Below are 25,376 nucleotides of genomic sequence, written 5' to 3' on the forward strand. Positions count from 1 at the left end.
CAGTTTCTCAAAATGCACATGTCTTTGGCCCCTTTCCAAAGTCAGGACCGTTGATTCATAATGAAGCAACAAAATCTCTTCTGAAAGTTTACTCCAATGAAGCATGCTTATAGTCTAAAAAATTATAGCTCACAACAATATAGCCATGCAATGAAGGAGCATAGAGTCAATGCTACCAGCAACAGATCTCCAGCATCTAAAAAATAGCAAAAACAGTCACTATCTGTGCAGTATCTAGAAGAAGCAAAAGTATAAGAACAACTATGAAATCTCAAATAGTGGGATGCACAATATTCCTAGCTAGCAATATAGTATGGGCATGTAGTTGTGTAGCCCATTATTCTGAGAAATTATAAACTTTCCAATTCTAGTTGAAATAAATCATTTAATGAAGTTTTTATTGAGAATGAAATGATTAGTATCTCTTCACTCTTGTCAATATCTATTAATGGTGGCAGGGAAGAAGATGGATGAAAGAAAAAAAGGTTGTGTCAGTTGTTATAGGGGAAGCATAGTTGTATTTTTTATTGTGTTAAATAAAGATTAGATATCTGTTTACTGACACGGATCAGTTTAATTTATGCGATATGTTCATCACCAAATATTCTGTGTATATATGTGAGCGTGTAAGCACACACACATACATATATACTTATGTATTAAAATGAAAAGAATTAACTAATGAGGTAAGTCTATATAAAATAAAGCAAATTAAAGGTGCATAGGAAGAGACAGGATAGGAGTAGGGAGCAGAAAGAGAGAGAAAAAAAGATACAGGTAGAGGCAAGAGGGTTGTTGTTCAGTTGTTTCGCTTGTGACTGACTTGTCTCTCTGTGGCCCTATTTGGAATTTTCTTGGTAAAGAAACTGGAGTGGTTTACTATTTCCTTCTCTAGCTCACTTTACAGATGAGGAAACCACAGCAACCAGAGTTAAGTGATTTGCCCAGGGTCCCACAACTAGTAAGTGTCTGAGGACAGATTTGAACTCAAGAAGATGAATCTTTCTGACTCTAGGCCTGGCGCTCTATTAGGTGTACCACTTAGCTGTCTGGGAAGAGATTAGAGAGATACAAATCATCTCCCACTTCTCTCTCTAATAGAAAGAGATAAAAAAGGTAAGAGGAGAAAAGGTACAGGAGAAAAGATGGAACATCCTACTTTTGCAACTTAAAAGGTACATAACCTAGAAAGTCACCTATTCCCTAAGTTTTGTTGCCCTCTCTCTAAAATGGGAATAATAATACCTGCTCTATCTCATAGAGTTGTTATGAGAAGAAAATGAGGCAACAGGTGTGAAACCACTCCAAACAATACATAGTGATATGCAAATAAAGTTGATTACTATTATTAAAGTTTAGGGATTGGTATTACCATGAGAGATGTAAAGGAGAGAGAGGAATGAACGTCATTGACTTAATATATAATCTACTGTCTCATTGGATACACACTGGACAATGAACATGAAATCATGGAAACTGCCAAATATGGTACTTAAGAGATTAGTTAATTCAGAGCTTCAGATTTTCTGGGAGCTGATAATAAAGTCCATGCAATGTGATCACGTGTGTCAATGTGTTTCCTCTTCTCTGTGAGGGACTAACATCTCCTGGCTATTACTATCAAAAGCAATTTATGACATTTTTTACAGGCATTTTTCTTGAATCCTTCAGCATCAGGCTCTACCATGGGGAGATTCAAAATCAGATGCAAAATCCTGTTGAAAATCAATAATGGGGTTACTATCTCATGATCCCTTGGTTACTTTCCACCAATAATGGACATTCATTTAGAACAACATCTAGTAGCGTCAGGAGATTTTCTTTAGAATCAATAGGCAACAAATATTTATTAATAACTGATTATATGCCAGGTACAGTTCTAAGCAAGCTAAACTATGAATCATGTTACTATTTTCTTAATGATGTCACTGACAGCCGATACATTTTTATTTTTGTCACTTTCCTGGCAGCTGACAGTAATAATAATATCAACCATGGCCTATTATAAAGTTTTAATGTTTGCAAAGCACTACATTACTTCCCACTCAGCAACAATGTTTATTCCAGTTCTACGTTCCAATGAGGCTGGGGTGGTGTAGGTTTAGATTTTAGTCATGGTTCTGGCACTACTAACTAGCTATATGAGCTGGGGTATATTGCCTAACCTCTTTGGAATTAATGTGCCTCATTTCAGTATGTGTGTTCTGAACTAGATAATCTCTAAGCTATCTTTCAAGTATAGGATCTAATGAGTTCTGTTATTCTATTAGATGACCCATCTATTATAGCAGACCTTTAAAGTCTTTTCCAGGCATGGCTGACTGTATTTGAAATTGCCAGTTAGGGTCTCTTCACAGTAGCAAGAAACTATCTAGCTTTAATTCCCAACATGATCAATATAATTAACTCTTGATTCCTCAGGCCATCCAAGACTCTATTTATTGTATCTTTATTTTAAACCTTTTGGCCATTTTTGTACTTGTTAGCATCTTCATCTGAGGATACAAATAGGGGAGGGAAAACAGAACTAAAATCAATCAATTTGATTATTAGGAATAGATTTGAGTTGGAAACTAGATGGATTTCAATCTATCATTAGATTCTACGATTAGAGATGACAATGTTGTGGTCCAGATTAAGTAAAAAATGGAAGGTTACATCAATTCTCTCTGCCAGTTTTATCATCCTGGACTTTGTTATCATTTTAATAATGAAGGCAAAGAGAACTTTCCTTAAGCCATCATAGAGGATCCAAATAATCATCTGTGACAAAATTTATTAGCCTGCAATGGTTGGATGCCATTGGCTAAATTCACTTCCTCACTTGATTCATCTCTTAATAAAGTGAAGGGCAGAACATATGTATTTGACTAAAGCTATACTGCATTATTTATCACACAACCCTCAAAAATGCTGGCTGAATTGAAGCAACTGTATCTATTAACATAGCTGTCTGTAAGCACTGTATAATGTCAGCAACCACAGAAAGCTTGGCACTGATCTGAATCCATCATTCTCATTACTCAAAGTCAAGGTGTTTCCTCTCTCACTGCAGGAGTCAGGGGGAAGAAAGAGAGAAAGTATTTAAAATAAGTAAATAGTTTTAGCCATTATAATAGAATGCTACCAGGAGGCCTACCAAATGAGTAGAGAAATGGAGAGTATCTTTTCAAAGTTGTTTTTATGTCTTAGACTTTCAAAAATTATAAGCACACTAAAAGAAATAGCAGAACAACAATCCTTACAACAGGCAAGTAAGGGCTCTTAGAAAGCTGAATCTGTACTTACAACATCAGTAACTTTTCTTATTGAGAAACATGCAGTTCTAAGTAAGACATAAGAAATGTTTAGTCATTGCTTTGAAGCCAGATTCACCACATATGCATGAAGTACATTTTTCCAATTGCAGTAAGTCAGCATACACCACAGACTTCCTCTTTTCCATCCTACTAGCTACTTGTTACAGGGAAATGTGTTTCTTGGCCCACCTTAACAATGCTTTGATTATTAATAATTCAAAATGCAAGAACAGGACAAGAAAAATAGAATGTTAGCATATGTTGATGAAAAACATTCCAAGCAATCTACTTTTCTATATTATCTACAATATAAGAATGTGGATAATACCTGGGTAAAGATTGTAAGCAGAGCATATATGCATGACTAAGAAAGAGTAGAGCACATAACAACTCAAAAAAAATTTTAAGTAAAATAAATATTGAATTATATTAAACAGTATCTTCCCTTTATATTGCATATATTAAAGCCTTGATTAACATAATTCCTAAAGTACAAATATAAATAAAATATGAATCCACTGAAAACTCATGGTAAAAAGAAGAAAGGGGAGTGACAATGAGACGTTCAATATTAATAACCTATCTAATCTATTTCCTATCCCTTTTGTATTGTGACTTATCAAACATCTGCTATGTGCCTGGTGTTGAGTTGGCCTTTAGTTTTTTGTCTGTTTTCTGATGATGACTAATATAAATGTATACACATATGAATATCTATGAATATATATATACATATATGAATATATATACACATATGTGCATATAAATATCACCTTTAAACAAAAAAAACTACTCTGCATGATAGCAAAATTTCTAGGTAGTTTTCAAGGAAAAAAGACTTTCGGAAATGTGAAGGATATGGAAATATAATTTACCTGGTAAAAAAATTTGGAACATTCACTTGCTTTTATAATACTTTATTATCCTGTTTTCATGTAAATGGATTTAAAACTGTATTAAGTTAATCTGATTCAAAATTAGGTTGGAAAATGTAAAAGTAAGAAAGAAACATACTTATAATTCAATTAGCCTTTTCTCTACAACAGTCAGGAAATCTAGTAATTTTTTAAGTTTGTTATCAAAATATTTCATTCTATTCTACATATCTTTACATGCAATCTACTAAAAAATACTTTTAATCCATGCATCACTAGTGAGAAAAAATTAGCAAAGGAGAATCAAACTACAGTGTCATAAACTATTCATTCTCTATCTAATTGAAAGGATCAATACAAACAATTCAATACATATGAATAATATCTGACAATAGAACATCAACATGTTTAATTAAATGGGTATAATATTATAAAAATTCATAGACACAATAATAGCTACACACCACAGCAAGTAATCAGCAAAAAGCAAGTGGCAAAGCCAAAGCACAGAAAGCACGAGAACACACAGAGTTGCAGCTGATTTTTGCACCTGGAGGATGCCATAATGGAAAGATCAGCAGGTCAGAAGCAAAGCCAATGATGGCATGATGCATGCAATGAGGGAACTGGAAGAAGCAAGCCACTGCAGACAGACTTTATGGTAGTTAATGTATGAAAAAGCTTACTTCATTTAGAAAGCTCACTAATTGGTCTACCGTTAAATAATCAGTTTTGTCTCCATTGCTGAAAAGAAATTTATTAGAAAAAGTAAGTTTCTGTATATGATGCTATAGTAGGTACGATTTACATGTTGACATTTGTTGATACTTTCTAAGCCTATTTTCTAAGTAGTTGTGCATTCTTTTAAAGGCCAAAGACCCTTTGTAAGAAACCCCCTCCCGTATAAGCACCATCGTCAAGACTTTTGCTATTCTTTTTCCCTAGTAATTATTTAAAAGCTGTTAATTCAAAAACAACATGTAAGTCATCCACTTTAGATAATTCTGAATGAATGAACTTTCCAATAATATAATAAGACTCCATACTTAATCTAGTTAGTTTACGAAATGTGTTAATAACCTAAAAGAGCAGGTTAAAATTACAGGGAGTTAGTAAAGCCAATGCAAGAAAAAAAGTTCCAGGTGCTTCCTTTAACTTATGTAAAAGTTTCTCGAAAACTTGGAGTCAACTTTTACATTGATAAATTAAGGGCAGGAAACATAACCCTGACCTTGCCTGCTAGTGTAGGATATAGTAGTAACAGGCATGGTTGGATACTCTATTCATAATGCACTGAAATGTTGGGGCAAAAATATGAGAAAAACCTAAAATGAGAATGATACAGCTTAAGAGTCACTTTCTATAAAATAAAAAGAACTTACATTTTCCTAAAGAGGTCCTCGATGTCAGTCCGAGGACAAATTTTTTGTGTTAGTTCATAAAACTTTTCATAAGTAAATGCTGCAGGCTCGATTTCATCATTCTGGAAAGAAATGCAGGGATGGATTATCCATTAAGCAACAGTTTCTCAATGGAGGTGTGACAGAGACAATGAATTGCAACCACTGGCATCTCAAAGACTTTGTGCATGTTGACTATGCCTAGCCACAACCCAACAGGTAGAACCAACAAATGCATCTCAGCAGTAATTCTACAGGGAGAGCTGACTCTATTAGAACACAAGTGGCGAGGCTTTTCTCTTTGCCATACAGCCAGATATGTAACTGCAGGCAGCTGTTGGAACTTTCTCAAATGCACCTGAAAGAAGCATGAGAGTAAGGAGAAACTATCATTCCCTAGCCAGTCTTGATGGCTGTGTAGCCGGTACTTCTCTGTAGGTGAATTTTTTTTTAAAGGCAAATTGAGGCCACCATTTTGTTATTTTTTTCCTTTTAACAATTTTATAAAACCAAGAGAAAACACTTTAGGAAAATATTGAAAGCCTTTATTTTCTCTGTTTGCTTAAGTAGCAACACTGACATTCGTCCTCTTTGTCATCAACAATGATAAGAGCTTGATTCTCCTATATGTGAAAGGTAACAGAGAGGAATAAAGAGGATTTACGTAGAGAAAGATCTTGTGCCTTACGGCACTTTGATAATTTAGCAATATCTATGACACTTGGAGTTCTATAAAATTCTAGTAGGCCAAACTTGCTTTCAAAATACAAGAGTATTTACTTAATCTTTCTGTTAAACTTGTTGATGGTCAACATCCTATTTTGTAGCCAAAATGGCTTTTCTAAGTAAGAAAGATATCTTAAACTTAATTTTCTTAATGTGGATAAGAGAACAAAAATGATGAAACAGTCATCTATGAATTTTAAAATGTTTGCATTAAATCTACTAGAATATAGCAAGATGCAAACCAATCTATTCCCATTTATGTTTTTTTCTGTTCATTTTTTCACGGTAGAAAGGGTGCATTCAAAGCCAGGTGTCTGGAACAATTGATTTAATTCATGACATGCTTATATTGTTAAAAACAAGAGACTTAGCAGTATATTATTACAATAACTTCATAAATACCTTTCCGCTGGGAAGACCTAACTCCTTAAGTGCTTGAAAAATCACCTTTTCTGTTTTACCTGATGCAAAGGTTCTAGTAATACTATAGAAGGGGAGAAATAAAAATGGAAATGATGTTACTTTCACATATTGGCATTTTTTATTTGCCAAACAAGCCCCAACCATTTTCACTTCCCCAACATACTTAATAGTAACAACAAAAAATAATAACAACTGAAGTTCACATAATGTTTTAAGTGTTACAACAACTCTGTGATGTAGGTAGAAGAGGCATTATTATGCCAACTCTACAGATAAGGAAACAGGTTCGGAGAGGTTATAAATGACCTGCCCATGACCACACAACTAGTAAGTGTCAGAATCAATATAAATTCAGATCTTCCCAAATCCAAGTCTCAGTCTCTAACTACTCTGCCATGCTACCTCTTTGTCCCAGCCAATGACAGCTTAGGAGAAAAACTGAAATAAATCTTCCCTCCAAAAGAATGTTCCTTCTAGTAGCAGGTAAAATTGAAGAACTGGAGAGAACCAAAAGACTTCCTAAATTGGAAACAGTGGTCTGACCCTGCAAAGTTTACTTTCATCACTGGTTCTGCTACCATCTGCCTGTTTGATCTTGAACAAATATTTCACCTCTTTCAGCCTGAGCTTCCTTATTTGCAAAATGAGTATGGATTATATCATCTCAAAAGACCCTTTCCTTTGCTTTATTTTTGTCTTTGTATCTCCTAGCATATACCATAGTGTCTTATATAAATGTTGATAAAAGAGTATTTTTGTTTTTGGTCTTTCTGTTTTTAAAGAATAGATGGGAAGATTGGGAGGAAAAAGATGAGTAATTAGTCAATAAATACTGTTTGAGTACCTAACATATGCCAAGCACCATACTAAATGCTAGGGGTGAGAATAAAGGTAAAAAAAAGACAGTCCTTGCTTTCAAAGAGCTCACAGTTTAATGAGGGAGACAACATGCAAACAATTATGTATAAACAAGCTATAAACAGGACAAACAAGAATATCAACAGAGGGAAGGCACTAGAATTACAGGGTATCAGGAAAGTCTTTGAAAGAAACTAGGACAGCCAGGAGGTGGAGATGAGGAAGGAAAGAATTTGAAGCATGGGGCACAGCCAGTGAAAATACCCAGAGTCAGGAAATGGAGTCTAAAGTTTGAGGAACAGCAAGGAAGCCAGTATCACTGGATTGCAGAGTATGTTAGTGAGTGGGGGAGGTGTTAAATTCAGAATAAAAAAATTACTCTAAAAATAAATCGAAAGTAAAAAAAAATATGATGAATTGAATTGGTATTTAATGGAGGGTAGGAGGCATATAGAAAGAACTTAATAAACATTAGTGGAATGGCATTATCAGTTGCAATGGGAGGTAACAGGTTTTAGCAGTAGTATCATTACTAACTCACTGCACTTAGATTTTAGAAAATAAAATTATGAAGCCCTATGGAATGTATTAGCACTTGAGGCACAGCCTAGTTTTATTATGTTACCAGAGAAAGGATATTTTGCTATTAAGTGTTTTTCCAGTTCAACATCAAACTAGGCTATTCTAAAATGTCACTTGTCTCTCTACCAAGCAATTTTATCTAGGATTGGCTCATCTAGTAATCTGTTAGTAACTGCTCAATCATATTTTGCCATGGGTTCTTCACCACTGCTAAGTTCTGTGTAAGCAAAATCATTGCACAGTCTTAACTCTAGTGACTGATGAAGGTGAAGAGAAAACTTTGTGAGTTGACACACTGATGTACAAATTTCCTGATGGTGACAGATGTGTAAGAAGCAAATATCTTATTACACATTCTTTGATTAAAACTTAAAATGAATTCAGGATGATAAAGAAAGACACGTCAGACACTGAAATACTATACCCTGCTGCCAATTCTGCCTCAGCCAGTCAAAGGGCTTTCATTAACCAATTATAAGAGCATGTACTTAAGATTATCCATCAAGAGCTTGTTAACTCTTCAAGTTTCCTTTTCAAGTCTATCCACAATTTAGGTCAAAGGCTTAATTTCATCTGGGGACAGCAGGCTTGACATCTAAGCCAGGGAACTATCTGAGCATAATTGGATTTTTAATGATCTCTACCAACCTCCCGCCATTTTATACAGCTCAGACACTCATGCTAGAGAGGATAGCAACCTTCTACTGTAAGTACAGTGAATGTGAGAATAGGCACTTCAGCTCTAGACTCTTATTTCCCAAAATATATGGGGAGGAATGTGCTTTGGGTAGATTTATTGAGCATTCATACAAAGCTTGTCTGTTTCCAATGGGGTCCAAAGATTTCTCAAAAAACTTAATTTTAATGTGTTTTAGAGCGGATAGATATGATTATCTATGAAGACTACTAAATCACTGGTGAACCCACAGCTCTTTATTCTCATTTGTGGATCTATGCACAGAGAGGCAGTCTCACTCATGGTGTACCTTTATGACACAAAGAAACGAGGCACGGGCCATATTTCTAGAGTAGACGTTGTCAAGATTCCAAAATTCTCCAGCATCTTCTCAAACCAGTGGACATAAATACTTGAATTCAGTTAATTATCACAAAACTAAATTTATATGGACTTTTAAATATTTGACATATGTGTTTTAGTTACTGCAGAGAATTTTGGGATCCTCCCCACCCTAGAATCTCATATTTAGATCAGTAAGAGACTATTGAGGCCATTTATCTAACTTCAACTCCTTCATTTCACAGTTGAGGAAACTGAATCCCAAAGGGGTTGTGATTTGCCCAAAGTCACACAGCTAGTAAGTGGCAGAACTAGAATTTGAACCCAGGTACTCTGACCCCAAATCCCAAAAAGACTTTCCACTGTACCATGCTGCCTTGACTAAAGATCCCTAATGTATTCTATGATTGGACATGAAATGTCAAATGATTTGATGACTAATGATCAAGCGTAAAAAAAAAACTTTAGCAAAATTCTAAATGCTAGATGTTACCGCTAAACTGAGACAAATGTAGAAAAATGCTGTATAGCTTTGGTTTAATTGGGCAGACATCACCTATCCAATCAACAAGCATTTATTAAGGTACTAGATGCTTAGGTGCTAGGGATAAAAACACAAAAGAGAAACAGTAATCTACCCTCAAGGGGTTTACACTCTACTGGAATAGATATCACATAACATGCTTGAAGAAATGTGGCACTAATTTTTATGGAACCATTGGATACCAACGTACACCAAAAGAGGACACTACAAAACCAGCTCTCCTTAGAAAGGGGCTAACAGGGCAACTCTTCTGCTTTAGCTACAAGTTTGCTCTACACTGCCATCTTTTCCCCCAGGTCTTCCGCAAGGTAAAGCAAGTGATGGTGAAAAAGAATTAGAAGCAAATGACAGAAGTGTTCATTCCTCAGCCCATTCCTCACCTCCTGACTCTCACTCTTGCCGTAAATTCAGCTTATATACATTGGGGAAAGGTAGAAGTAAAGAGAGAAGTCAGAAGGCAAGTAGAGATAAAAGTACTATGAGAAGTACTATGAGTTTGTGTTGCAGATACATACAAAGAGATAGAGAGCCAAAGACAGAGACCTAGAGTGACAGTGACAGAGAGAAAGAAGAATATAAAACTCTGTGTGTGATTTCTAAGACAAGACATAAATGATAAATGAGAAACGAGATTTGAAAATAATTTGTTACTTTCTTGACCTTCTAGATAATGTGCCACCTGAACCATGAGGTCTGCTCAATGGTGCCACTGGTGTGTAGCCATCCCTAATCTATATCATGACTCTGAGTATCAGCTCCCTTGTAAAACAGTGCAAACCATATTAATATTTTCCATTTAAAAATCTTGAAAATTAGTGTTACATAATCATAACTGAAATGACATTTTGAAAGTATTTACTTTTCATATCTATTATAGCATTCACTAAAATTTCCACCAAGCTCTTGGCAGATTGCACACCGGAAGATCCATCCACAATTTCTGGCCTTGTAAAAATCTTCCATCAACTCCAATAAACTCCTCTCTCCTGCCCCTTTCCTCTACCCCCAAAGAACAGATGTCCTGTGTCAAGCACCTGTTAATATTGGCATGAGCAGTTCATCAAAGGCCACGAGCCAAGATTGCATAGGTCTGTGGTAGATGCCAAAATACCTTAGTTATTTCCTTTATAAAGATAATAATGATTTTGTATGGGAACAGCCCAGAAAAAAGATATGAATCACAAAAGTCTCTAGACCCTGAACAACAATGACAGCAAGTAGGATATTTGTTGCCAATGAAACTATAGTGGTTACTTAAGAAGTGGCCCAATCACAACCTATTTGCTTTGCCTTTGTCCATGTTCTGGAATAAACCTTGTTTTGGAAGCTGTACACATTTAGTAAGTACCTAATGTAGATCCAGGTTGCATTTCTGAGCTTCGCAATATAATTTTTTCCTCCAAAGTTTAGATAACTTTTTCAATATTGATTTTAAATAAAAAATGCACTGTGTATTTAGCAACAGATCCAGGATACTGGGATATACTAAACAGTTACACTGCCATAACTCAAATGAACAAAGTGTTTTGAATAAAATAAAGATTAACTAAAGTGTTCTCAAAATTATTAAATATGAGTTTATTTTTTTAAACTTCTGAATTAGGCATAAAACATTCACTTGCAAGTTAAGTAATGAATAGAAAATTGTTAATGAACATTTGCCAACAGAGGAATTTATTACAAGATGAGAACTTGAAAAAACTTTTAAAAAGCACTCAAATAGTGTTCCTTTCTTTGCACTTTTCCTACTTTCCCCCTGTATTTTCTCACTGAAGTCATTCCCCGTTGTGGAATGACTCCCTCCATCTTTGTGGTATGGAGGTAATATGGAGTTTTGGAAGACTATACCGGTGGAATACAAGTAGGAACCATTGATCTGAAAAGGATTTGAGTACAGCACACCAGGAGATTCAATATCTTTAATTCTAGGAACAGCCCTGTTATAAATTCAGAGATGATCAATGCCAGAAGGTCTGAACACAATTTCTTCCATCATGGGAACTCCTGACATCACCAGGCAGAGAAGGGCTTCATTCCACATAGGTACAGGATGCACTCATACAAAGGAAACAGAGGATCATTGGAGTATTTTGGATGTCATAATATATTATGGAAGCTAGTTCATGTTACTAAACTACTTGAGAGTAAAAACATGGGAATAATGCTAATATAATTCTTACACATAAAAAAAAATTCAGGGTTGTTCCTTTGACTTAGTGATCCCACTGCCATATATACACTCCAAGGAGGTCAATGATATTCAGAAACATACCATATGCCCTTATATACAATACATATATACAAAAATATGACACTATAATCAAACACATATGTCTACATACAAAAATGTATATTGTATATGTATACAAATATACATATACACATAAAATATTTACAGCAATATTTTCCTTAGTAGCAAAGAACCATATACAAAGTAGATGTCCATGAACTAAGGGATAGCTAAACAGATTCTGGTACATGAATTTAATAGAATAATACAATAATGTAAGAAACAAGGAATATGAATATACAGAGAGCACAGAATGACAAACCAATGCAAACTGAAGTAAGGAGAACCAGAAAAACAACATATTCAATGATCAGAATAATGTAAACAGAAAGAAAAACAACCAAAATTGAAAATGAATGCTGTGTAATTACAAGGGCCAAATTTGGTCCTGAAGGAGAGATATGAGAAAACATCTTCTTTTCTTCTTTTCTTCTTTATAGAGGTCAAGGACTATGATCCTGGAATACTTCATTTACTGTTGTTTTCAGTTAATATGCAGGTTAGTTTTGCTATGCTGCCTTTTTTTTTAAAATATTTTTTCATGTTATGCCTCTCTGTGTGGGAGTTATATATCGGGAAGTGGAGGTGGTAGAAAAACTAAAAAACACACACATATGTGTATATATGTGTGTATGTATACAAATGTGTGTGTATATATATGTATGCATGTGTACGAATATAGAATATCTATCTATACATATGCATTTTTTAAAACTAAGAATCAGGATGCTATATGAATGGCCTCAATAGGAATGGGATTGTGCGATGTGGGCAAAGGTTTACGAAGACAGCAGAGTTCCATTGTTGGTGGTGTTATGAACAGAATGGAGTAAGTTGGACCCAGATCTACTTGTACAGAGGGGGCCTAGAAGTAGACAGGGGTAATAAATGCCTTGAGGAAAATAAAAGGCAAATAATGCCCCCACCTAATTTGCTCTTCTATTAATTGTAATACTTCAAACAAGTCATTTGATCTTACTGAATTCTAGTTTCCTCATTTGTAAAATGATTACACCAGTTTTGATGATCGCTAAATTCCTTTCCAACACTCAGATTTTATCACTCTTTGTTCCTATTCACCCCTAGAAATGAGCCTTCTGACTCAGGGCTAAAATACACAAGGAGACTGATGGTGTTGTGGGTTATGAAGTTTATTTGGTAAAATATTTTATTCAACAATGCAATAAGGTGTAGAAATTTGGAAGGAGCTAGGATTCTTGGGCCTTTCTGAACTTGCATATGGAATGGGCTCTTTTATTTGGTACAATCTGAGAGAGCCATGGCTAGCTTCATGGGAATAATATAGCTATGAAATTTTACTAAAATATGTATTGTGATATGTTGAACCACTAATCATAAAAATTAAGTTTTATACATTCACCAGTCTGTCATTTTTTCCAGGGTGGACAGATATGTAAATTTTAAAATTTAAATACCATTATTTATTCTACTTGTTATCAGAAGGCTCATCAATAAAAATTAGGCCAGTTCTAGGATTCTCCTTCTAGTAGATTACCTTAATGGATCATCTTCAGTTGGGGGAACTATGAGAACAGTGGGTGGGTTACATGGGTAACAGTTAATTCTAGGATTTGAAATAAAAACATTACTCTGAAATTTGGTTGTCCTGGACACAAACAACTTTCTATAGCTACCAATTTGTTCTAATAAAAATAAATAAAAAAAGATGCCCAGGTGATTTGGATAAGAGCTATCCCTAACATCCAAGCTTAAAGTCATCTCCACACCTCTATCACTACCTTCAATGTCAACACAGAGAAAAGAGATGAACACTCTTTGTGCTGAAGGACAAAAAAGTCTAAGTCCTATTAAAGCAAGTTCTTTGAAGTTTGAAATGAAGTCAGATTTCCTGTGCTCCTTATTCTCATTACAGTTTGGATTTTACTCTTCCATTCTAGTCTGAAGATAACATTCTAGAAAGAATGGAGTGAATTTTCATAAGTAGTTTTTATGATAAGTATATAAAGAGAAGACAGTTCTGAGATGCTCTGATTTGCTAGAGAACAAAGTGTGGCTATAGACACACCCATCTTAATACCAGCCTAGGTAAGGTATTACCTAACATCCTAACTCTTAGGATCCTAACAATAGGCTAGTAAAAATAGTGAGAGATGGTATACATAAATTATTTACTTACCTCCTTACTGGAATTTTACCATTTGTGTTTGTCATAAATGCCAATTTCATCCAGCTGAAATTCAGAAAAAATGGTTAATTGTTTCTTTGGGAAACTAATATCAATCTATTTACTCTTGTGTTATTGTGAAAAATAAACAGTAAATAATTGAATGCTTATTCAAAGAAACTCATTTACTTTGAAATGGAAAGATTAAAATTAAATCCTATAGATTAATCAGAGAATTTGGCATTCCCATTAAACAGCATTCATTATGACAGTCTGTTTAGCAGATCATCATTTTCTTGGAGTTTTCTATTTCATCATACCAACGTGGATCATTGTTAGTACAATTGAGCAGCTAAGCTCTAGCATTAAATTGACTTCTCTATAAAGTTTCCTAGCTCTGCTAGAGGTCTAGGATGGCAGCAAATCTCTCTCAGATGCCATTGTCAGAGTGGCGGAACATCTTTGATTCTCTGTAATGAGAAACCTTACTCAGCTTGGCAGCTTGTGAATAGAGAAGGTGGAAGGTGGGGGGGGGGGGGGACACAAGGTTAAGGATTAGCAGGGTAGCAACAGAGATAGGGCAAAGGGCCAAGGGATTGACCTAACTCATGCTTTGTCAAACAAGAAGGTGCCAGCAATGTGCATTCTGATAGTTTGTCTTTTCCAAGGCTCCAATTTCCCATTAGTTGCAAGTAGAAAAGAGCTGGATCGTGTATAAAGACCTGTTCCTAGGTATTGAGACACAGTCATCAGAAGGAACTAGAAAAAGCTTACACATGTACCAAAGAGCTGTAAGAAACTCCCAGAAAATTCTGGGTGAGTAAGTTTTCTTAACTGTTCTCTAGACACCGAACATCGCCCCTTTTCAAGGTTTCATATGTGCTGCACAGAAGTGCTTAGGCCAGGTAAAAAAGCTTATGATGTCAAAATATTCCCTTATAATGCTAATATATAACCATCATATTAGTTAATTCCACTTTCATGGTTTAGGTATGGATAGAGAAGGGGAACAGGACTCAGGTTAGATATAAAAGATCATCTTATTTCTAACTTTGACCATCTATGTGATGACAACCAAAAACAAACACAGATGCATCTCTCTCTCTGTCTTTCTCTCTCTCAACATATGCCTATATTACACATATGTGTATGATAAATAACATTCTCAATTTTAAAAGAAATAATCAGAAAAAGTACTCACTGTTTCTTGAGGCATGTCATTGGACTAACATTGTTAGCTCTAAAATTATGTATGATGGCTCTTAACCCTTCTACCCATTGCTGGAAGAAAAAGAAAATGAAAATAAACTTAATGAGGGAACCCTAGAGAAAAAAATTAAGTGATTTAATTTTTATTTGATTTTTATGATTTTTGTCCTAAAAGAAGACCTTTTTTTCTACTTCGCAGAAACTAACTTAAACAACACTTCTATAATCCCTTGCCTCCAACTCCCCCTTTTACATTTTGCACTTTCATATTTCATTCTTTAATAAACAGAGGTTATGGTTTTCATTCTTTCCAGCCAGATAATTGTGGGATCTATACCATCATTAAACAGTAGGTCACCAATAATGGAAAGCTGCCCTCTGATAGATTTATTAGCTCCTCTCTTTAAAGCTTGAATAAGTACAAGACCTTCTTTATTCAGTTGTTGGCAATTTCAGTAATTCCTAAACAATATTGTACCATAAGTGATGGCATATTTAAATATTCCCAGTTTAGAAAATGAGTAATTCCTTAAAACTCAGAGGCAGACCAAATTTGTTATGGGATTTCATCCTAATCTAGCAATCTGTTGCATAATCTACCTGCCTTTCTTTCCCAGAAGTCTTAAAATGAAAAATATTCTAGTGTTTATGAGGATGCCTAGGAGCTAATAGAACTCAGTGCTTACATACTTTCTGTATTAGGATTTAGTCTTTAGCAGCAGTTCAGCCATTACCTCAGAGATTTACAAAGAAAACAGTGGAAAGGTTATGTATGGCCTTAAAGAGATTTGATCTATGTAGACCATTATACTAATAAGTGCCAATCTAGGAGCCAAAGCCAACTTTTGCCTTTAGGCTCATGCACGTGGCTCCTACTGACGTCAAGGGAAGCCACACATGTGAGCCTAGGGAAAGAATATATCCCTTAATAAAATGTTATTTAGTCAAGTGGACATGGGTTATGGATTAAAGTGGATCATGGCCCAAGCCCACGGAGATCATTTTCAACGGTACACAATATGAACAGTCATTATTCTACCTTCACAAGAGGAAAACGTTTTAAATCTATCATGACTTGAAATATGCAAATTATTTGTGGGCAAGACCTCCGAGCCCCTAACAAAGTTACTGGAATAATCATCAGTGAGGAGATGAGGCATCGGTACAGAAAAGTACTCATGTTTCTTTTCTTTTCTTTTTTAAACATACCACTACTAGCATCATTTTGAGGGAAGATGAGGGATATACAGGAGGCATTTTCTTCTGATCAGACTTACAAAAGGGACTACTACATCAGACACCTTGAGAATCTTAAATGACAACCCAAAAAGTCATGGTGTATGGACAGAGAAGCACTCATGCTAAACAGGATGGAGAGCCTGAACAAACCACACACAGTCGTTTGGATTATGAGATAGGAGAAATAAATAAAAGACAAAACAGTCTCAAGGTGTTTATCATCAAACTTCACTTCCTATGTCAAACACCTCACTCAGGACCAGCGAATCCTCCCTTATTGACCTCACTAACCACAGGCCCATGAAGCTTCCCCACATTCTATATAAAAAGCCTGCATGATCTGTTCAGTAGTAAAAGAGATAAATTTCTTCTTAATTTAGAGGTATGTTGCAGCTTCCAAAACTAAAATAAATAAATCTGCCAGTTTCTTTTTTCAATTTTCCAAGTTTTGAGTTCATTTACTTGTTCTTTCTGTTCCTTCCAATTTAGCCACTCATATAGTGGGTAGCTAGGTGATGCAGCGGATAAACTGTCGGGCCTGGAGTCAGAAGGACTCATATTCATGAGTTCAAATCTGGGCTCAGACACTAGCTATGTGACCTCCAGGAAGTTACTTAAACCTGCTGGCCTCAGTTTCCTCATCTGTAAAATGAACTGAAGAAAGAAATGGCAAATCAATCCAGTATCTGTGCCAAGAAAACCCCAAATGAGGTGATAAAGAGTTGGACATGACTGAAAATGACGGAACAACAGCAACATAAAATATTAGTTAACACTCAAATGGACACAGGGCTAGGTTTTGAATGTACTTTTAAAAAAATCCTAGAATCACAGAACTTCAGTGGTTGGAAGACCTTAGTGGTCATATAGTCCAGTGTCTTAATAAAAGAGAATTATCCCTACAACAGACCTGAGAAATGATTGTCCAGATTTTGTTTGAAAACTACCATTGAGAGGAAACTTATTCTCTCCCAAAGCATCCCATCCTACTTTTGGATAACTGTAATTGTTGGTAAAATGTTTTCTATTTTTTAAGTCAAATTTACTTCTTTATAGCTGACATCTATGGTGCCAAACAGAATAAATCTAATTCTTCTTTCTTTCACAGGTCAGCTCTTCAAATATTTGAAGATAGCTACCTATCCTTCCCCTCCTCCCCTAAAAAACCCTTTTCTAACTATTCTGTGTATTTTAACTATGGAATCTAATTCATTCTAACATGAAGTGGCTAGGTAACTTCAGAACAGCTGGAGGAGATTTTATAGATCTTTTAATTCAGCAATGTCTCCTCTACTTTGTGGCTGAGGAGGATATAACAAGATAGACATCAATATTCTCAAGATATGGGGTCCCACTGATCTGATTCAAGCTTTTCATTTTTACTGATATAGTTCAATTAAACAAATATTTGTTAAATGCCTACTCAATGCTGAGTATTGGGTATGCAAAGATGAAGTCGTATATGAGTCTTTGCCCTCAGCTGGTGAAACTGAGGCCCAGAAAAGTGACTTTCCAAGGTCACACAGCAACTCTATTGCATCAGAACCAATGAAAAGATCCTAGAACAAGAAAACCAGATGTCCCGTTTTCCTGTGAAGTTCTGTTTCATGTAGATCATGTTATATAGACTTTGAGATGGTCTATCACAATCTCTTCAAATCATCTTCATTGTAGTCCCTCCCCCCATCTCTTGTCAAATGAATGTGAAACCTAATTCAGAAAGTAAATAATAATGAAAACTTAACAAATTGTTGGATTCTTTGCTTTCTTTCTTTCTCCAAAAATAATCTGGTGAAATGCCAGCAGATGTCAGTAGAACCTTAGTGTTTTGTGCCAATGTCATACTGTTAGTGAAATGAATAACAAACAATTTTTGCTTTCCGGACTCACAGAAACATGAAATTTTCACACAGATGTCACTTTGGAATTTCTGAAAATAAGCAAAGATGTGAATCACCTGCATTTGCAGACTGTTTTAATGGAATGTCGTAGAAACCGCTACATGGCACTTAGACAATTAGTCTTAAAGGTTGCCAGGTATTCACATCTGCAGGAGAGTAATGCTGCATTAATAGGATCTAAGCAGGGTTTAGTGCTTGGCTTCTGACTTTGATTGGGTTGAGTGAAATGGAAAGCTAAGACATAACATAGTTAATTCTGATGATATAGATCAGCAAAATAATTTATATGGGGAAAAACTCCCCTTTTCTCCTCATGTTTTTTTTTTTTTTTGGTCTAAATTATCTTTCTGTCTCTACTTTTCACTTAAATTCCTCTCTACAAACAAAGCCTTAACAGACATGTCTCATTAATCCTCAGTAACAACTCTGAGAATTGGCTGTTTTGTTCTTTGTGGTATCAGAGTGGATTCTACGATAAATGATGCTAACAAGATTTGAACCAAATTACTAAAATATGGTGCTTTATTTGGACCTCCCATAAACTAATCACCTTTTTTTTAATATCTATTCATTCATTTAACAAACATGTATGAATCATATCCTGCAGGCAGAACACGACTAGATGAAGAGGAAATTTGGAGTTTAAGTAAGACTAACACATACAGAGTATCCCAAAAATCTTAATGCAGGTTTTAAGCTGCAATAGCTTAAATAAATTCAATAGTTTAAAACTACAATAACACTTTTGGGACAACTTGTGCAGAGGTTTAAAGCTTACAAAACACTTTCTTCTCAACAAGTCTTTGAGGGGATAATACAAATACCCACCTCTTCATATGGGAAGACTAAGGGATTTGCTGAAGGTCACACATCTAACTAGCTTCTTAGCTATTACTGGACTGAAATTCAAGTCTTTTGCTTTGAAATCTAGTGTTGTTTCTACTACATTGGCACAAATTCTCTTCTCGTGGAGCTTATGGCCTAGTAGAAAGAAAATACTCAAATACATATAATTACAATTAACAATGTTTATAAGTTTTTTTAAGGTCTGAGGAGAAAAATTATAAATGACTGAGAGAACATGAGTTTTTTGAAGGTGGCATTTCAGTCGTCATTGTCATTGTCGTCGTCGTTGTTGTTGTTTTAATTGGTAGGATTCAACAGGCAGAAATGTTGGTGGTGTTTTTTTGTTTTCTGGATTGTACCTACATTAGATTGAGTCTCAAGGTGTTCTTCTGACCTTTGATGGGGGAGTGTGGCTTCCAGACTCTAGGAATGGAAAACCCTGGGATCCTAATTTGGGGCCTCCAGGAAGTCTTAATTAACCTTGCTCATATCATATACCCTACTAGACTATACACTCCTTGAGGGCAAGGGCTACCTTCTTAGGAACACACACAGTGCACTTTGGATGAATGAATAACTCAAAGTCATCGAATTCATGTTTCTTTGGCACTAGAAAATGCCTGGAATGAAGGAAAAAGAGAATGAAAGGTTGAAAAGGCTTATTTTTTAAAAATGGCCCCAAGTTTATCTCCTGTAGTCCTTGACTTGGACTGTAGCAGACAGTGACAGCCTTGCCACAGTTTCAATCTTAACTCTTCCCTCTGTGGTTAGATAATGCATACATGAGCAAAAAATTCTGGCCTGGTGTTCTGAGGAACTCCCTTTGCTATTTCCTATGTGGAAGCTAAGGGAATTACATTACTAGAGAAAGTCCTTAAATTGCCTTCTAATTAGAGAGTCAGCCTTGGAGTCAGGAAGACATAGGTTCAAATGCTGCCTCTGATATGAACTGGCTGTGTGACTCCAGGCAAGTTGCTTAATCTCTCAGTGCCCTAGTGACCTAAGCCCAGAAAGCTAGAGAACAGGTGCTAATATGCATTGGTTGAGGGAGTTTCCCCATCTGGGAAATCCCTTTACCAATTAAATCACTAACCAATTACATCACTAGGTAGCTAGGTAGCATAGTAGATAGAGTTCTGAGCATGAAAATAGGAAGACCTGAGTTCAAACCCAGCCTCAGGCACTTACTGGGTAATGATCCTGGGTAAGTCATTTAACTTTTGTCTGCCTTGGTTTACTAAAATAGCACTTCCCAGATTTGTTGTGAGGAGTACATGAAATAATGTTTGTAAAGCTCTTTAGCACAATGCATGGCACATAGTAGGCACTAAATAAATGCTACTTATTATTCTGCTTCCCTATCTGGTTTCAACTCCATGGAACAAGATGCCTCTATATGGAGTACCCCTTCTCTCTCTCTCTCCCCATTCTAACATCCTTGAGAATAGGAAGTGTCTCTCTTTTTTATCAATCATATCCCCAGCACACAGCACAGTGCCTGGCACATAGTACACATTTAATGCACTTTTATTGGATTGGATATACCATGTCTGATATTTTAGCCACAGGGAACCCAATATAACTTTGTAAGTCAGTGATAAATTTGCTACCTACATCTCACCAGACTATTGTGCTTTTAGAAAGCAATCTTTTAACTATAATAAAAAGTTGCAACGTATTGGGCTATGCCCAAGACTATATATATGTATGTATGTATGTATGTATGTATATGTATGTGTGTGTGTAGAATATGTGTGTAGATATATACGTATATAGTTGTTGTTCAGTCATTTCAGTTGTCTCCACCTCTTCATGACCTCATTTGGAATTTTCTTGGCAAAGATCCTGGAGTGGTTTGCCATTTTCTTCACCAGATCATTTTACAGATGAGGAAACTGAAGCAGACAGTTAAGTGAAATGCCCAGGGTCACAAAACTAGTAAGTGTCTAAGGTTGGATTTGAACTCAGGTCTTCCTGACTCTAGGCCTGGATCTCTATTCACTGTACCACTTAGCTATCCCAAGATTTTCAATGATGGTTATTTCAATAAAGTATTCTCATTTAACATAATCAAGAACACCTGTACTCAACTCTTCCAGCAGAACAGTTCAAATATACACATGAAATAAATGTTGAGGGACCATGAGATTCGACTTCTCTGCCTTGTCAGCTATGATCATGATTACAGAAGAGACGGAATAAAGACCTTGTTCTGTTTGTCCTACCTACATAGCCTTCCACAGGCCACAGCTAACTAGGACTAAGTTCTATGCACAAGAGCAGTTTACACCTACATTGTCGTGTTACTTTGTGTTAAGGCAGTTTCCATTTAAACTTGCCTCCAAGGTAGAGGCTAACACTAGGTAAATTCTGAGAAATGCAGAAATGGTCTTCTACCTATGAAACATAAAATTGAGATAGCTCTTATCAAACCAAAAGAGTCTTTGGTTCAGTTTTCAAGTGGAAAATTACCTGTTAGGCTGACCACAGTGCTGGTATTTTATGTGGATCTATTCCACTGATGGAGGGTAGAATCATCTCTTATATATAATTTCTCAAAGCTACAATTAAGCACCGAGTAATGCAGTGGACAGAGCCATGGACTTAAGAGTCAGAAATCCTGGGTTCAGATTTACCCTCAGATACTCACTAGTTCTGTAACCAGGGGCAACTCACCTAACCTTTTTAACCCTCTGTGGCCTCCTCTTAAAAAAAATAAGCAAAGGGGTTGTACTAGATAGACTTTAAAATATCTTCCATCTTTGACACCTACTTCACAGGACTGTCACAAGGAAATGACTTTTTAAACCTCTTGTTTTTGTTGTTCGGTCATTCTTTCATGTCCAACTCTTTGTGACTTCATATGGGCTTTTCTTGGCAAAGGTACTGGAGTGGTTTGACATTTCCTTCTCTAGGGGATTAAGGCAAAGAGAGTTAAGTGGCTTGCACAGGGTCACACAGCTAGTAAGTGTCCGAAACCAGATTTGAACTCAAGTCTTCTTGATTTTATCCACAGGGAACCCTGTGTCACTTTGTAACTCAGTGATAAATTTGCTACCTATACCTCACCAGACTACTGTGCTTTTAGAAAGCTTTATCCACTGAGCCAGCCGCCTGCCTCTTTTGAACCTTTAAGAGTGATATACATGTGAAGAATTAGTATTATTTTCAAGAGTTATTCTTGCTGGTGAGCCAAGATTTTTTTTCAGATGGCATATCATTTGTATAAGAATTAAATGAACAACAAGCAATATGTGGATGATGAAAGTGAATTTCAACTTGGGAAAATCATCGCATCTAAGTCAGTTCAATATATGGAAAGCTCACAGTCTATTTTCTAAGATCTTAAGTCTGAAGTCGGACTGGATTCATGTATATTCCAGTGGTGTGTTCTCAGCACTAGCTTCACATGGCAACATGGAGAGTTTATACCTCTAATGTCCAGGATGAAGCACAGTTCTGATCCTGTTCCTCCCTTGCCCAGGAAACTTCACTGAGCTGTAAGGGGCCTCACAAACAATGTAATCCAAACCCCGCATTTTACAGAGTAGTGAAGGTCACAAAGGCAGTATGAGCTGGGGTCAGGATCTGAATCCTGGGCCTCTAACTCCACACCTGCCATACTACTTCTTCAATCTTACTTCCACAATAAAATACAAACTCCTTAGCTTGGCATTTAAAGCCATTCACAATCTGGCCCTGGCTTTGCTTTCTAGGCTTCCTGTACACTCTTTCTCTCTGGATACACTAGAATCTATCTACACTGCCCTAATTATCATTCCTTGAACTTGGCCTTCTTTTTGTTGTTCAGTCATTTTCAGTCACATCCAACTCTTCATGACCCCATTTGGGGTTTTCTTGGCAAAGATACTGGAGTGGTTTTCCATTTCCTTTTCCAGCTTATTTTGCAGATGGGGAAACTGAGGCAAACAGGGTTAAGTGACTTGCCCAAGAGCACACAGCTAGTTAAGTGTCTGAGGCCAAATTTGAAATCAGGTCTTCCTGAGTCTAGGCCTGACACTCTATCCATTGTGCCACTTAGTTGCCCTTAAGCCTGAAATTTCCTCTCTTTTCACCTCCAACTCTTAAAACACCTAGTATAAGATTCATCCTAGAGGTACCATGCCCTTTGGGAAAATATTCTCTTCATCTCAGTGCTCCCTTCCCTTTTTCAACATCATCATTGCTAGTAACTACACAGCATTTTAGAGATTTATCTCCTTTGATTATCACAACAACCCTGCAAGGTAAATGCTATTATCCCCATTTTTACAGATGAAGAAATGGAGGCACAGAGAGGTGAAGTGACTTGTCCAGGGTTACACAGCTGGTGAAGGTCTGAGGTATTATCTGAACTCGGGTCTTTCTGACTCTAAGACCAGTATTTGCTTACATGTCGTATTTCCCCAGTAGCATTTTAACTCCTTATAGGCAGAGATCACTTTCTTGTTTTGGGTCTGTAACACCACACCTTGTATAAAGCAGATATAATAAAGGCTCATTGGATTGGACTGCATTGGATTGCTTTTCTGAATCAGTCAAATCCATTCCCAAAATAAGTGACAACATAAAGAGCTAAGCTTTTTTTTTTGTTTGTTTGTTTTTGTTTTTGGTGAGGCGATTGGGGTTAAGTGATTTACCCAGGGTCACACAGCTAGTAAGTGTTAAGTGTCTGAGGCTTGATTTGAACTCAGGTCCTCCTAACTCCAAGGCCAGAGCTCTATTCACTGCGCCACTTAGCTGTCCCAAGAGCTAAGTTTTCACAAAAATCAGAAGCAACTTCCAGATCAACACATGTATAAAAAAATAGCTAGCAGATCACCTCAGAAAAGCCAGTTATATAAATCTATAATCCAAGAGTGAACTAATGAGCATACAATGAAGGATGGAGAACTGATTTAAAAACCAAGGGAACTAAAACCTATAATGGGCTTTAGTGAGGAAAAACCATGGGAAACTCTCAATTTCTTCAACACTAGAACACAGTGTCAACTCTCACAAACTTTCCAAAACTGAAGTGGAAAACTTGAAAGAAGAAGCCAAATAGTAAATATCTTTATTTTCTTTCTCAAACACTGAGGAGAAGAGAATGGCCAACAAGGACAAGGCAACCTCTCCTGGTTTTGTATTCTACCTTCAGGATTAGCATTGCTAGCTTTGTCAAGGAGTCATCAAGGACAATGGATGCTATTACCTTCATAATGTCAGTAATTTAAATATTGCCCATTCAAAAGTTTACAATGACTTTGGAAAAATGATTGCTGAAGACACAAAAGCTATTCAAAGCTAATGATTGTCAGAGTGAGCTGACTGTGGAATATTCCTCACTTCATATATGCTGAGTGAAATCTGTTTCCTGATGCAGATGGATTTACCCGTTGGAAAGAGTTGTAAAAGCTCTTCTAGGCTAGTTCAGGGTTTGAGTGAGGATTTTGAAGAACCAGATTTACTTCAGAATGAATGTAGTTAATTTAGAGGAAGAATTGTACATCCAGATTTATTTTCACTCTGAGTTCTCAAAAGAAGAAAACAAATAAAAAGGTATATAAAATGAGGTGACAGTAAGGGAGATGATAATGAAAAGGGATGACCTTGCATATGGGCAGAATATAGGTGATACTTGATGTGACCTTGAGCAAATGAGTTAACCTCAGTGAGTCTCAGTTTCTTCTCATCCAGAAAGTGGGGAATAATAACAACAACAATAATTATTATTGCTGTATTTATAGTACTTACAGTACTATTGCAAAAGTATTTTATAAACCTTAAAATACTATATAAATGTGAACAATATACAATCATCATTATTTTTGGAGTCTGAATTCCTAGAGCAGTGATTGTCCACATCAGGTACTGTCTCTCTGGCAGTACAATCTCAAGTAGCCTTGTTCTGTTAGTTAAGTGCCATTAAGGAGGAATTCTTCAAGGCGTGGCCCTCATTCATTTTCTTTCTTTCTATCTATCTATCTATCTATCTATCTATCTATCTATCTATCTATCTATCTATCTATCTATTTATC

The 25,376-nt window shown here is 36.1% G+C and overlaps 1 protein-coding gene across 8 annotated transcripts in view; it reads right to left on the reverse strand.

Moving 5' to 3' along the window:
- Positions 1 to 25,376, reverse strand: part of PLCB4 (phospholipase C beta 4) — a 473,095-nt gene that overhangs the window by 108,950 nt on the left and 338,769 nt on the right. For all 8 annotated transcript variants that reach the window (XM_027840353.1, XM_027840351.1, XM_027840358.1 and 5 more), the window contains 5 exons: positions 15,363 to 15,442; positions 14,174 to 14,227; positions 6,703 to 6,784; positions 5,557 to 5,657; positions 4,861 to 4,918 (listed from right to left, as the gene is read on the reverse strand). In XM_027840353.1, coding sequence (XP_027696154.1) covers positions 4,861 to 4,918; positions 5,557 to 5,657; positions 6,703 to 6,784; positions 14,174 to 14,227; positions 15,363 to 15,442 — 375 coding nt within the window. The remainder of the gene's footprint in view (positions 1 to 4,860; positions 4,919 to 5,556; positions 5,658 to 6,702; positions 6,785 to 14,173; positions 14,228 to 15,362; positions 15,443 to 25,376) is intronic.

This window comes from Vombatus ursinus, unplaced genomic scaffold (genome assembly GCF_900497805.2).
Source record: "Vombatus ursinus unplaced genomic scaffold, bare-nosed wombat genome assembly UNPS02014841.1, whole genome shotgun sequence".
Taxonomy (NCBI): Eukaryota; Metazoa; Chordata; class Mammalia; order Diprotodontia; family Vombatidae; genus Vombatus; species Vombatus ursinus.